The sequence below is a fragment of the Schistocerca nitens genome, chromosome 1, assembly GCF_023898315.1.
Source record: "Schistocerca nitens isolate TAMUIC-IGC-003100 chromosome 1, iqSchNite1.1, whole genome shotgun sequence".
Classification (NCBI taxonomy): domain Eukaryota; kingdom Metazoa; phylum Arthropoda; class Insecta; order Orthoptera; family Acrididae; genus Schistocerca; species Schistocerca nitens.
In genome coordinates this window covers 1,071,429,510-1,071,445,031 of record NC_064614.1, presented here as the reverse complement: position 1 = coordinate 1,071,445,031, position 15,522 = coordinate 1,071,429,510, and the positions used below count along the sequence as shown (strand labels likewise).

The following is a 15,522-nucleotide window of genomic DNA, read 5'->3' as shown; positions in this document are numbered from 1 at the left end:
TCCACGTGGAATGTTTCCCTCTGTTATATATATGATCTGACCCTTTATGCAATTCTAGAAAAGAAAAGAAAAAGAATTATAACCACAACCCCACTCCTTCAATTAAACTATGTTTTGCTGTAATTCACTTGCCCTTCAGTTACAGCAGAAATAAGGCACTGTTTCTTATTTTGGTAAGTTACGTACTTTGTGCATATGAAAGATATGTGGCGAGGCTCCAAGGTTTCATATGGAGCTCTTCTTTATTTTGTTTGATAGTGGCCGTTAACAACCATATTAAGTATTAGCTGGTGAAGCAAACTGATGACATGACCAGGCTGCCAGTACTGTCATGTTAAGGTCACAGAAATAGGGAGGGGAGGTTGGTAATAGAACACACTCCAGTACTCTTGTAAGTGGAGTACTGCCACAAACTACATGTCCATATGCCATCAACCTTCTTAGCATAGTAATTAAACGACGATGAGCACCTCTAGCACCTCTGTTTGACAATACTCTTTGCATACTTTGACAACACTTATTTACAGCATTGTGTGTATGAATCCATGTTTCATCTGAATCAACCAATGACTGATTTAATTCAGATGCTTCTTGTTTATGTAAATATTTATTGTAGAATGCGTCTTTGAATCTATCATTTTGCTCCCGCATATTACGAGTTGTTTGTTCTGATACCTCCTGATACAAAATCCCATAGGCAAAATAAGTTATGTCAGTGTCTGTGCCATCTTTGAAGTGCAAATTATCTGCAGCAAAACTGTGAACTTTCTACAAAATTCATATTTCTTTGTGGTGTTCATAATTTTACAGATATTTCTCCCTGCCAACACACTTTTCCATATTGTCAACAGTATTTGTATGAAATTTGAATCCCACTCAACTCAGCGTAATACCATCCCCCAATAATTTGCACACCACTGACTTGCTCAACTTTAACATTGTGCTTGCACATTCTGTCATCTTTCCATTGTTATGTCATTTCCTTCTCCTTCTTATTGTCAGTAAATTTGATATCATTAACAGCAAGCCTTTCAGGTACCTACAAAGCTATGTTCCTGATTAAATCTTTGTTTCCACTCACTGTTGTCTCCAAAACACAGTTGAAAACAACTGGAGGCAGCCATCACCCTGTCTGACACCTGTTGTAATAACAGTTTCAGATGAACTATGTAATAGTAATCCAGAGACTTTTGAATCATATTTGAAACCGCAAAACATTTACAGGAGCACATCTGCACTCTTGACAGTAACTTGCTAGTTACAAAATGCAGAATGAAGCAAAATAAATGTAAGAAATTAAGGTATGGAACTTGAATAAGTTGAAAGATCTGGAGATAGTTGAGTGTTCCAAAGGGTGCATTAGGCAACAAATGACGTAAATAAGCAAGAAGACAAGACCCAGTAGAAATGCTTGGATTATGGGATTGACATTGAAATTAATCAGTGAAAGAAGAAAATAAAGAAATGCAGCAAATGAAATAGCCAACAAGTATTATGGAAGTCTGAAAAAATTAAGTTAACATAAAATCCAAAATGGCAAAGTAGGAATGGCTGAAGGATGAATGCAGATCTGTAGGAGCATGCATAACTATGGGAACGATAGATGCCACACATACAAAAATAAAAAACCTTTGGTGAAAATAGAAGCCACTGAATGAACATAAATATTTCAGGTAGCAAACCAGCACTAAGCCAAGAAAGGATGGAATATCTGTAAGGGCTATATAAAGGAAAGAAGCTTGACAACAGGGCTGTGGAAAGTGAAGTGGACGAAAATGAGTTAATGTGAGCTGTTAATGTGGTCTGGCCTCAGCAGCCTGAGACTGTGATCATAGTTGTGTGTGAGTTGCATTTGAGTGTGTGTGTGTGTGTGTGTGTGTGTGTGTGTGTGTGTGTTGTATATTTCCAACGAAGGCCTTGTTGACCGAAAGCTGACTTTCTGACAGTCATTTTGTTGTGCTGGTGTACGACTCACCATCTCCGCTATTTGGTGAGTAGCAACTATCCTTTTCATTATATTGTTAATATGAGCAGATTTTGACAGAATGCTAAAAGTCCTAAACCAGATCACCGCACCTTCATCCTTGCTTTGCTGCTGCTAGAATTGTTTTGTTGTTCTATCTTTTGTGCAGGATAGTTTAGCAATGTATTCTACACCATGTGTTCTTTACAACTGAGCATGTAAGAAAGACATTCTAATACAGTATATGAGTGCCCAGTCTGCTCAGTTCCAACACTAACAGAGAAAGACAAGATACAGTTGCCTCTTCCTATACTCATTTATTTGTAACAGATGAAAATTAGCTTGCAACAGAGTTGAAAGTTGTTTGAGTGAGTGCCAAATCATTGATCAAGAAAATTTTACATGTAAAAAAAATAAAGACGAAAATTATATCCTATCACCCCAAAGCTAAACAGAAAGAGTTAAGATGCAACCAGAGGAGGCATGATATAATGCATGCTGCAGCATAGTTGAATCTGTTACAGATTTAATTACTGCCATACTTCACCTCTGCTTGGCTCCCCTCATCAGGATGATGTACATTTGTATGATTTAGCTATGATTTTTAGCTTTTAAAATGTAAGAAAAACTGAACACATTGTATGAACCTTTACAATATTGAAGTGAATTAATCAAAAACTTAAGACAAATCTCTTTCCCTAAATCACTGAATACAACAGCAATCCCTTTGTCCGAGAGGGAAAAAAAAAAAAAAAAAAACAACATTCACATATTGCAAATATCGATACATTTTGATGGAGATTGGTTTAGTATTCTCTCTGTGGAAGATAATTTGTAATTCATGGTGAGTTTTTATGGGAGATCTGCATCTTCTTCATTCCAGCATTCACCTCTGTTAGCTCCAGAGGAAAGATTACCAGGAAAATCAAGAACAGGTTATCATCATCATCTTCCTGTTCTTCTTCTTCTTCATTTTTGTCATCATCATTGTGCAAAATATTTTGTACAAATTAGATTTTCAATGTTGGACATTTATGGTTCCGCCATGAGAGCATTCACACTCACCAAATTTCACAAACAAAGCGCTTTATATTATGTCAGATAGTCGGTTGGAACACACTTCCGAAAGTCCATGCCATTTGTTGTGAAATGCACAAATTGTTTTGCATTGGCTGCCTGATAAAGCACGTGTTCCTACAATCACTTATTCTTTGATGTAAGCTATTCATGAGGTCCATAGATCACAATATTTTTAACTCCCACAGCACCCGTGTAGAATGTGCTCTAGACAGGTTGCATTGCTACCCATGCTTAACAGTTGGTTTGAAACACTTTTGGTCAGCTCATAACTGTCACCTGCAGTGTGCAGTTTGCTGTAGCATCATTCTGTGTTTGGTATTACCATTTCTTACTTGTGAACGCCTCACTAATCATAGGAATGTCAACAATGTAGGAAAAGACAGATTGCTACTTACTGTAAAAAAGACACGTCAAGCTGCAGACAGGCACAATTAAGAGACTTACTTAAAGCTTTTGGTCACAGCCTTTATTAGTAAAAGAGACTCACACCATTCTCACACACTGGCAAGCACACCTCGTGCACACAGGATCACCAACTCCAGCATCTTGGTCCAGAAGCAACTATCATGTGGGATGGAATTAGCAATCTGGAGGGAGTGAGGAAGGGGAAGGGGTAGTAGTTATATGGATGGGGAGAGGGTCGAACACTCTCTGGTGGAGTGTGCAGGGACTAGATTGCCAACAGGCATAGCATCAGGAGGTTGTGGGACAGAGAGATGGGGGGGGGGGGGGAGAAGAGAGAGAGGAGTGGGGAAAGATCTGTGGATGCATTGGCAGAGAGCTGCAAATAAACAGGGTGGGAGATGAGACTGGAGAGGAGATGATAGGACAGAGGGGGTTGGAAGCTGTTGGTTGGAGGGTGTGGGAACAGCATGTTACCGTAGGTTGAGGCCGTGATAATTATGGTAGCAGAGAATGTGTTGTAAGGATAACTCCCGTCTGTACAGTTCAGAGAAGCTGATGGTGGAGGGAAAGATCCAGATGGCTCAGACAGTGACTCAGCCATTGAATCAAGTGTGTTATGTTCAGCTGCATGTAGTGCCACACGGTGGTCTACTTGCTCATGGCCAAAGTTTGGCAGTTGCCGTTCATCCTGGTGGACAGCTGGTTGGTAGTCATACCAATAAAAAGAGCTGTACAGTGATTGCAGCAGAGCTGGTAAATGACACAGCTGCTTTCACAGGTGGCCTGGCCCCTGATGGGATAGGATAAAACTGTGACAGGACTGGAATAGGAAGTGCTGAATGGGTGGATTGGGCAGGTTTTGTGCTTGGGTCTTCCACAGGTGTATGATCCTTGAGGCAAAAGGTTGGGATTGGCACAGGGATGGACTAGGATGTTGTGGAGGTTAGGTGGGTAACAGAACACCATTTTTGGAGGAGTGGGAGGTATCTTGGGTAGGATGACCCTAATTTCAGGGCATGATGATAGGTAATCAAAGCCCTGGCGAAGGATGTAGTTCAATTGTTCCAGTCCGGGGTGGTACTAGGTTATGAACAAGACACTCCTTTATGAGTGGTTCTTGAGGATAGAGGGAGGATTATGGGTTTGAGGGGGAAATGGCACGAGATATAATAGGATTATGCTTCAGAAGGGGACCATTCTTCCTGTCTTCTGCCGTTGCTGGTTGTTTAAAGGAAATTATTACCACTGTTTATTTTCCTACTCTTTTAAACTCACATTAGGTCAGTGCTCAATAGTTCTACAAGTACTGGATTTTACAACACACTAACAAACACACGTGTCGTGTCCTTTTTACTGCCACAAAACTGAAATACACTATCGTCACTAATATTGTCTCCTAAATGATATTGAAAGCTTACATTAGAAACTGTTGTCCTTGAATTTAACATGCTCATATGCAAACCACTGGCTTGAGTCATTAATTCTTTTCACACTACTAATAGCCTTACATATTCCTCTTAAGTAGTAGTCACAGATTCAGGTTCATTTTATCATTTATATTAAACACATACTTCAAACAGATCAAAATGTCTTTTCTATGCCCATTAATATTTATTGTGAATAAATACGACAACTTCAGCTAACTGAATCACAGTACTCCATAAAACATATGAACATAACATTTACACTCATGTCTACTACAAATACAAAAAGTGACATAAATAAAATCCACTTATGTGTATATCAAATCATTTCTTCTATTTGCTGGTTCATTCTCTCTCTTGGTCTAGGTATAAAAGTAACTTAATGTTGACAAGCAAATAATCCTTACATGTGTTCTGAATTTGGGTAAAAGAGCAAATATGCTCCAGCATGAGATATGTGAATAATGCTACATGACCCAGTATATAACATTATGTTCCTCATTTTCTTAATGTGTTTAGTTATCAGTGGTGACGTAGGATGATTTTGTACAAGCACTAAATCTTTCACCCTAAAATAGTCTAACTTGCAAGCTATCTTTCTGCTGAAATACTTCTTCCATTCCTTTATTCAATTTGACAATGTAATTATTATTTGTCACACTTTGTCTTCATGTGTAAAGTCACCGTATTAATGTTGAGGTATATTTTGTGAACCCCAAACATTAGTTCATCCAACATAAAATTCATAGATGAGTGTGATGAAGTGTTCATGATCTCTTCAAGCCATTACAAATAAACAGACCATTTTCCTTGCCTCTTGGAACAATACAACATTATAAATTGGTTCACTTCACAGAAAGCTCTGTGACTTCATAGTCCAAACTTCTTTCAGTGAGCAGCATATATTTTTAACTGATACAAACTGACTCCAGTTGCTTAGCTATGACTTAATTACAGCTAAAGATGGGTTGTGTATGCCGTGATGTGCCAGTTTTGCAAATTGTCCATACTTTGGGGGCTGACAACATACCAGTGGAAGGCCTGACTCTTTTGTGGCTCAGCACCACGAGTATCCCAAGCACAAGTTCAATTTTACTTAATTTTGTCTTTCAGATTGCTTTCTGAGGTTAGAAAGTAATCATTTACTACTTATTGGTTCAGCACTGCACCTTGTATGTGAATTTGGGACATTTCGTGATTTATGACTTCTCATGCTGTTTGGCATTTGTTGGTAGCATCTTTCAAGTAATGTTCACATGCAGGTTTTGTGGCCAGGGTCAATTTGTCTTTGTAGTTCTTTTTACATTGTAAATAAGCTCTATAAGAAGTGCCATCCAGCTCAGGCCCTTGTTTACATCAATGGTTATACATTGAATACAGTCTGAGAACCTCTTCCCTAATGAGAGCCAACTCATCTGTATAACATTTTAGCCGTATCTTTTTCTGATTACACTTAGGGCTAGCTTTGATTAATGGCAAACAGGAGTATCGTAATTCAGTGGGTATTTTTAGAAAATTATCAAACACTGCTTCCCCAGTAACCTTCACTGGTTCTGTGTTTGGTACAAAGTCACAACTAACATCAGCTAATTTGTCAATGCATTAATACAATAGGCCCTCATTATTTTGAGATTGGGTAAACCAAGAACTCGGTTAACCCGTACTAGCGGTATGGTCCCTGCCCAATTATGTCGAAAAATCTACCGCCTAAACCGCATTTTGGATAGTTCATACCATGAACTAATATTTGGTCCCCTCATTACATGTTCCTCATCTTGTTTATCTTATTCTTTGTCTAAACTGAATAAGTATGTACATATGTAATGCTGTGAACCACGGTAGTTTCCACTATTAATTTCACATAGAAGATAGGTTGAAGAACAGCAATTCTACCATTATAGCTCTTGGAAATTTAGAAAAAGCTTTTGACATTTTTGACTGCAGCGCTCTTTTTCCAGTTCCGAAGTTACTAGGGATAAAATACTGATGGCGAAAGATTATTTTCAAGTTGTACAAAAAAAGAGACTGCAGATATAAGGGGAGAGGGGGGTGAAGGACCTCAAAGAGAAGCAGTAGTTGAGAAGGAAGTGAGATAGGGTTTTAGCCTATCCCCAGTGTTACTCAGTCTGTACATTGAACAAGCTGTGAAGAAAACCAAGGAGATATTTGGAAAAGGAATTGAACTTCAAGGAGAAGAAATAAAAACTTTGAGGTTTGCAGATGAGATTGTAATTCTATCAGAGACGGCGAAGACTTGGAAGAACAGTTGAATGGAATGAATAGTGCCTTAAAAAGAACTTACAAGATTAACATAAACATAACTAAAGCAAGAGTAATGGACTGTATTCGAATTGAATCCAGCAACATTGAGGGAATTAGATTGAACAAATTATATTCTGAAAGTAACGAGTTTTGCTAGATAGATATCCAGCGATCACAGGCCCTGCAGACCACATTCTGCTCCCACAAACTTCCTCCATTCCTTCCTGTTTTGTGCCCGGTTCCTCCAGGTGTCTTCAATCCCCAGGGCTGCCAGGTCCTTCGTCAGGTCGTCCATCCAGCACTGCCTTGGTCATCCAGTGGGGCATTTGGTGTTTGGTTTCCCCTGTAGTGCCATCTTCGCCTGTCTTCCATCTGATATACGAGCTACATGGCCCACCCATTTTATTCTTTTGCTCTTTATCTTCTGTAGGATAGTTCATTGTCTCATCAGAAGGTAGATTGCCTCATTTTTCCTCCTCCTCCATTCTCCGTTATCTAAAACTGGTCACCATATCTTCCTCATTACTCTTCTTTCAAATATTAATACTTTTTCCTTTTCTCACTTAGTCATGCTCCATGTCTCTGAACCGTACGTTACTGCCGGGCATATCACTGTGTTGTAGATTTTCATCTTAGTGATCACCGAGATCGATTTAGAGCCAAGTGTCTCTCTGAGGATATGCATGCATTTCATTCCCATTGCTATTCTTTCCTTGATGTCCATTTTTATGTTGTTGTCCATGGTAAACCAAGATCCCAAATATTTGAACTGGTGTACTCTCTGAACCTCTTGCCATCTATCTCAAGAAATTCTTCCTGCTCTTGTCTTCTTCCTAATTGCATGAACTCTGTTTTGTCGTGATTCACTTTGAGCCCTACCTTCTGTGCATAATTGTCCATTTTCTGGTACATTACTTTCAACCCGTGCTTTGAAGTCACGCATTGCATTTTATAGGCTATTCCTGTGGATGCTGACATACGCATATTGAAAATCGACAAACAGGCTGTAGATATCTTTATCATATTCCCAGTGGTTTTCAAACACTTGTCTAAGTGTGAAAATGTGATCTATTGTCGATCAGTTTGGTCGAAAGCCAGCTTGGTACTCCTGTATGTTGTTCTCTATGAATGGTTGCAATTTTCTGAGGATAATGATGGACAGTACCTTATACATTACATTCAAAAACCTGATTCCTCTGTAGTTACCACATTCCATTTTGCTTCCATTCTTGCATACCAGGCATATTATAGACACCTTCCATTCTTCTGGCAGTGTCTCCTTCTCATGTATCAACTGGATCAGTTTATAAATCTCTAAGTGTAAGGTCTCACCTCCCTCCTTGATTAATTCCGATGCTTTTCTGTCCTCCCCTGGGGCTTTGTTGTTTCTGAGTCCTTTGATTGTGGTCTTCACGTCATCTTCAAAATCTTCCCATTCTTCTTCATCTTTCCTTTCCTCCGTATTGTCTGCAGCTAACATCTCATCTGGGTCTGGGCGATTCAACAGTTCTGAGAAGTATTCTTTCCATCTTTATACAATTCTTTCCTTGTCATTTATCAAGTTGCCACTCCTATCTCTAATGAAAAAAGTCGGGCTCTGAAATTCACATTTCTGATTTTTTATGTATTGGAAGAATTGCCTTGAATTTTTGTTTTGGCACTCTGCCTCAACTTGTTCTAGCAAACTGGTTAGATATATTCTCTTATCTGCTCTTAGGATTCACTTTGTCTCCCTTCTGACGTTGATAAAATGTTCCCTTTTGTGCTCATTCTCCCTGTCGGGTAGCCACTTTTCCCTCATCTTCCTTCTCTTTTCTATAGCCTTCTGGCATGTCTCATTGAACCATTTCATCTTCTTCATTTTCTTCTTTCTTCCCAATATATCCTCCGCTACACATAGTACTGTAGACTTTATTTCTTTCCACTTTTCCTCCCCATTCTCTCTAGCTTCCAGGGTCTCCAGGACCTCAAAACTGTTTTTGATTTCTATAGCATAATATGCTTTAGTAGCATTTCTCCTAGTTTTTCAACATTCAAAGCAGGTTCTAGTGTCCGCTTCTTCTTATGTATGTAGATGAACACTACTTTAAGCCTGCACACAGTGAGGAATTTGTTATATGGGAAGCAAAATAATTGACAGTGCCAGAAGTAAAAAGCATATGTAAAATTCTGATTAGTAATAGCAAGACAAGCATTCCTGAAAAAGAGAAATTTTGACACTGAATATAAATTCAAATGTTAGGAAGTATTTTCTGAAGGCATTTGTTGTGTAGTCTTGCACAGAAGTGAAACGTGGATGGTAAATATTTCGGACATGAAGAAGAGACTAGAAACATTTTAAGCGTGGTGCCACTGAATAATGTTGAAGGTTTAGTAGGTTGCTCAAGTACCTAGTGAAGAGGTGCTGAGTCAAATTAAGGAGAGGAAAAGAAAAAGCTTTTTGGCGTAACTTGATTAGAAGAAACGAAGTTCGTATAAAATATTCTGAGACAACAAAGAATGGTTAATTTGGCGATGGAGGGAAAAGTAGGGCAGCAGAAAATGTAGACAGGTTCCGCAGGTTGTCAGTTCAACTAAATACATAAAGATTACAATTACGAACAACTTGAATTAAAACCATCACATAGAAAATGATCTGGCTAAGGTGAATCAGATGCTGTGTTTTATTGGCAGAAGACTTATAACATGCAATAAATGTAGTAAAAAGTCTGCTTACACTTCTCTTGTCCATCCACTTCCGGAGTATTGCTGCACAGTATGGGATCCTTATTATCAGATAGGATTGATGCAGGACATCAAAGAAGATCAACTAATTTTTGTATTATTGCAAAAGATTGAGGAGAGTGTGACATGTGATACGCAATTTGGGATATCAGTCATTAAAACTAAGATGTTTTTCATTGTGGCAAGGTCTTTCCACAAACTTACAATCACCAACTTTCTCCTCGAAATGCAGAAATATTTTGTTGACGCACACTGACATAGGGAAAAGCAACCATGGTAATGAATTTATGAAAAAAAAACATGGTCCATTGTAGGCTGTAATGTAAACATTCTTTATTTAAATCATGTGATTAGCTAATTTCGATCATAAGTAATTTCCAGGCACAAGTATGATGTTAAAAATATTGTAATTATTGTATTCTTTTACTTTATGCATACAAAACCAGGTGTCATATTCTATAATTACATCAGTAATGAATACACATAAAAACATTACAACTTCATGTCACACATTTGTAACCGTACTCTGTTCTACAGCTAAACAACAAACAATATTGTAACAAGATTAGACAATGGAAAAACCAGGATGGAATGTAACAATACATTCTCCGGTATTGTAACAAGATTAGATTAGATTTGGTTTTTGTTCCATAGACCATGAAATGAGTCGACTCTCAGGGGTGTGGAACATGTCAGAAAGTATAAATAAAATAAAACACAAAATTAAAGGGAAAGAGAACATTTGAATATAATTCACTTCTGTGATCATTACTCAGGAGATTGTCAAAATATGTGAAAATGTTACAATAAACTGAAGTTGATAATACAGTATTTACAGAAGTAATACGCTTTAGAATGAAACATAGTTATGCACTTTTAATAAATTTACCATACGCAAAATACCTAATCTTGTCTGTTGTGGCCAAGTGCTGTCAAAACTGAAATCTTAACAGACATTTTTACTTAAGCTGGTCTAACAGTCCCTGTAAGGATATTCATCTATAGAGTAGGAGGAGTTGCCTAACAAAAAGTCTTTTGAACACTGTTTAAACTGTGCTTTATCAGAATCCACGTTGTAATGGTTGCTGGCAATTTATTGAAAAGGTGTGTTCCTGAATATTGGACCCCTTTTTGGACCAAGGTAAGTGATTTTAGGTCTTTATGTAGCTTGCTCTTATTCCTAGTATTGATACTCTGTGTTGAGTTATTGGTTTAAAATAGACACACATTATTTACAACAAAGTTCATTAAAAATGCTTTAGCATTCTAAAAACTTCTGCTCAGTCTGATGAGTTACCTCAAAATATGGTCCCTTAGGACATAATTGAATGAAAGTTAGAAAAGTATCAAAGTCTTTTTAAATTTATGTCTCCTACATCTGACATCATTCGCATTGCAGATACAGACTCGTTTAGGTGTTTCATCAATTCTGTGATATGCTCTTCCCAATTGTATTATTGAATTGTGATTACAGAAATTTAACACTGTCAGCGTCTTCTATCTGCATGTTGTCATAGTTATACACATGCTGGAAGAAAATCTTGTATAGGTTGTGAACTTTACATGGTGGGTCTTTTCAGAGTTTAATGACAGTGAATTAGCTTCAAACAGTTAATTAATGTCAGTTAAAATTTGATTAGCAGTCATTTCTAAATCTATACTTGACATGCTATTTATTGGAATGTTTTATCATCTGCAAACAAAACAAACTCAGCATCTGGCAAAGTAATGGGTGAGAGGTCATTAACGTACACAAGAAAAAGCATGGAGACTTGAGGAACACCACATATAATTAATTCCCAATCAGATGAAGACTAATTGCTTATGCCACAGTTATTTTGCCACTACACTCTTTGTTTCCTGCTAGTTAGGTAATACATGAACTGTTTTGCAGCACTGCCAGTGAAACCATAATAGTCTTATTTATTTAAGAGAATGTGTGATTTACTCAGTCAAAGGCTTTTGACAGGTAACAGAAAATATCAGTAGCCTCTATATGTTATCTAATGAATTAAGTACATTCTCACTGTACATGTAAAGAGTCTTCTCTACTTGGAAACCCTTAAGGAACCCAACCTATGACTTGGACAATATATTATTTTCAGTCAGATGCTTAAAAGATGCTAGAACATGATCTTTTCAAATATTTTTGAAAATGCCAATAAAAGTGAAATGGTCGCTAATTTGACAGTATCTCTATATCCCCCTTCTTGTAAAGAGGCTTAAAATGAGAGAAATCAGAGCTGGCACATAAAGATTTAGTTGTTTGTTTTTCCCATGTGCTGTTCGAAAGTGGAATGGTAGAGAAATAGTCTGTAAGTGCTCTGATGAAACCTTTGTTAAGCACTTAAGTGTGAACTGCAGAATGGTTATCTAGATGTAGGTGAATCCTGAGCACAGTAAACAGCTTCAAATTGATGTAGAGTGCACTAGTTACATTGAGACAAAGAGGCTTACAGAGAAAAGACTAGTGTAGAGTACTGCCCCTAACTATTCTCTGGACTGAAGAGTAAACCACCACACACATTTGCTAGTAACTATATTCACTGTAACAGTGACACATCTTTTTCAGATTTTTTTATTGAACACTTGAAATTACATCTGTTAACACAGTTTTTGTGCTACATGTTGTTATCATAAAATACCCTGTGTTGAAGCTTATTGATTGTTACAGTATTTCGTGTTTTCTTTTAGGCAATCTCCATGCTCATGTACTCAGAGTTCATGCAATACCTCAGTCAGGTGAGCAAGTATTTAGATGTATGGAATGCCCGTGCGTCTTCAAGAAACTGGGAAGTCTGAATGCGCATATGAGCCGTATGCACTGTTCAGACTACAGGGTAAGCTGCATGTATTAATTTTCTGTTATTAGAGATATTGTTGCTGTGAATATATATTGTTAAATGTTAATGTGATAAAAACAATTGATAATCTTGGTAAGTAAACACAAAAACTGTTTTGATGCAGTGTATCAGTGTATCTCGTGAACACACTGTCACTGATTCACTTTTATCATTTACAAAAAGAGGTGTGTGTGTGTGTGTGTGTGTGTGTGTGTGTGTGAGAGAGAGAGAGAGAGAGAGAGAGAGAGAGAGAGAGAGAGAATGTGCACATATGAATGGGTGCATGCGCACATCATGTATGCATGAGTACGCATGTGTACTTGCTCACCTGCAACATCAGATACTGTTAAAATTGCTAGTTATGGTTTTATTAAAGACTGCTGAGGAAGATTGCAGAAAGTGGTATCCCTTAACTATCTTTCATTGAACAGCAGCCATTGGGTTAAAAAACATTACAATATCAATTTTGTATTGGTGATGCTTTCTCTTACATGGCATGTAATGTAAAATTTAATGATTATGGTTTTATTATTGATATAACAAAATATGAAGCAAACCATTTATGTAACAAATGTTCAATTCCATTTAGGAATTTTCCATTTGTTGTTGATGATGGTGTTGAAGATCTGATGTTCCCTAGTCTAATTTCTTTCTTTCTACATGTCCATGAAACCATGCAATAGTAAGTTGTTTTAAATTAGTTGCATTCCACGTAATTTCATTCAAAATGAGTGCCATTGGAAGTCTATTTTCAAATAGCCACACCAGTTAAATAGCTCGGAATCTGTTGTGCAGCAATAGTATTTATTTTGTGTGAGAGTATATTGTGTTCCTTTGTTGCAGTACCAGAGGAGCACATGAAAACTGAGTGAAGTGAAACTTCTGTATCTTTATCATCAGAATTTGTTGATTTTAATGCATTCTGTCCATTGCAGTGAATTCCGTGTTGAAAAGATTTAAGTGGCTGGAGGACGACATGCTTTGAAAAACTTACTTTGTATTTAAAGAGAGAAAAAATGATATATTTTACACTGCTTTTTTCTTTAAATCTTCTTTTACCCCGCACTATCTTAGAACAACTGCCTGTTACAACCTTATATTTGCCCATCTTCAGAATCCAGATGTTGTAGGCAATGTGACAAAAAAGCCTTCACAACATGCATTGTGATATTGATTATTAGTGTCATATCACACATGCATCACCCAGTCCTGAGCAGAGAAAATCTGATCCACCTGGGAATCGAACCCAAGACCCAGTGATAGATAGTTGGTGAGTGAAACGATCCCTGTACCAAATGTACCACTGGTGTTTTGTCTCTGTGAATGTGCACAAGTTCAGTTGTAAAATGACGTTCCAGTTGATCATGGTAGGGCTTACCTTGGCAATTAAAGCCAGTTTCTTCCTTCTCCATGACCAAATTGCATTTTGATCAGAACAAATGAATCTGTGTTGAGGGTATCTGTAACTGATATTTTCTTCAGAGAGGATTTGGTATTAGACTGATATTGTGCAGCATGACTCTAGTTACAACCTTCCCCAAGTTACAACCTTCCCTAAGTTTACATCCAATCGAGTGCATTTGACATCTGATAGTAGGAGTTTTTGATGAACAATTCACCAAACTCTGCTCCAATCTCTTGACGGATAGTTGCTGTGAAGTCAGTGTACTTGTGTATGCTGAATCACTCATTGGTGTAAAAATACTGTGAAAAGGTGGAAGGTTTTCTCCCCCATTAACTTGCCATAATGAAATACAACTGCATGTAATGCAGTGGAGGTGCTGCGTCGGGCATGAATAGCAGCAATATCATGTTGACTGGCCCACAAGACCACATGTCTGCCTGTTACCTGCAGCTGCACTAGCACGTCATAATCAAATACAGACTCACTAAAAGCCTCCCTCATTCAATATGTAAACGTACAATAACTCTCTGTTTATTGTACAGTATTTAAATGATGCTGTCATTGTGAGTCTTAGAGTGTCTCAGTTCAGCGGCTAAAATTCAATGGGCTTCTGACTGATGTTAGTATGGAAGTAAGAGTTTAAAACTTTTAGGATTGAATAAGCATTGTATTCATAATGTTGAATCATATTATGAAAAAAAACTTTCATAAATGTGACAGCTAAAAAGTCACTAGCTTTCTCAAAGAGTAGTTGTCTCCATATTTCACACTATATTTTCCAAATCGGTAAATATAGTTTTACTAAACAATTTCTAAAATAGTGTATGTTATTCTTCAGCATGCTCGCTATCTCTATAACAAATTAAATCGACAGTTTAGCAGTTTAATCGTAAAAGCATAACAGAGCTAATTAATCAAACAATAGATAATCCAGGATGGAACAATGACAATATTATGAAAAGGATAGATTGCTACTCACCATATAGTGGAGATACAGAGTTGCAGACAGGCGCAACAGAAAGACTGCTAAACAAGTAAGCTTTCGGTCAGAAAGCCTTGTTCTGAATTAGACAACATACATACACACATTCTTGCAAACAACAACTCATACGTACATGACAACTGTCTCTGGCTGCTGAGACCAGACTGCCAGGTCAGTCTGGCCTCAGCAGCCAGAGACAGCATCACATATGTATGAGTTGTTGTTTCCATGCTCATTGGTTTAGCAGTCTTTCTTGTGCCTGTCTATGACTTAATGTCTCCACAGAGCTAGTTATGCATTTGTAATATTACGAGGGCAGTTCAATAAGTAATGCAACACATTTTTTTTCTGAAACAGGGGTTGTTTTATTCAGCATTGAAATACACCAAGTTATTCCCCAATCTTTTAGCTACATAACACTATTTTTCAACGTA

The 15,522-nt window shown here is 37.5% G+C and overlaps 1 protein-coding gene across 2 annotated transcripts in view; it reads left to right on the top strand.

Annotated features, from left to right (window-relative positions):
• The window catches only part of LOC126198256 (zinc finger protein 236-like), a 230,228-nt gene that overhangs the window by 64,181 nt on the left and 150,525 nt on the right, over window positions 1–15,522 (top strand). For both annotated transcript variants that reach the window (XM_049934706.1, XM_049934707.1), the window contains exon 10: window positions 12,553–12,698. In XM_049934706.1, coding sequence (XP_049790663.1) covers window positions 12,553–12,698 — 146 coding nt within the window. The remainder of the gene's footprint in view (window positions 1–12,552; window positions 12,699–15,522) is intronic.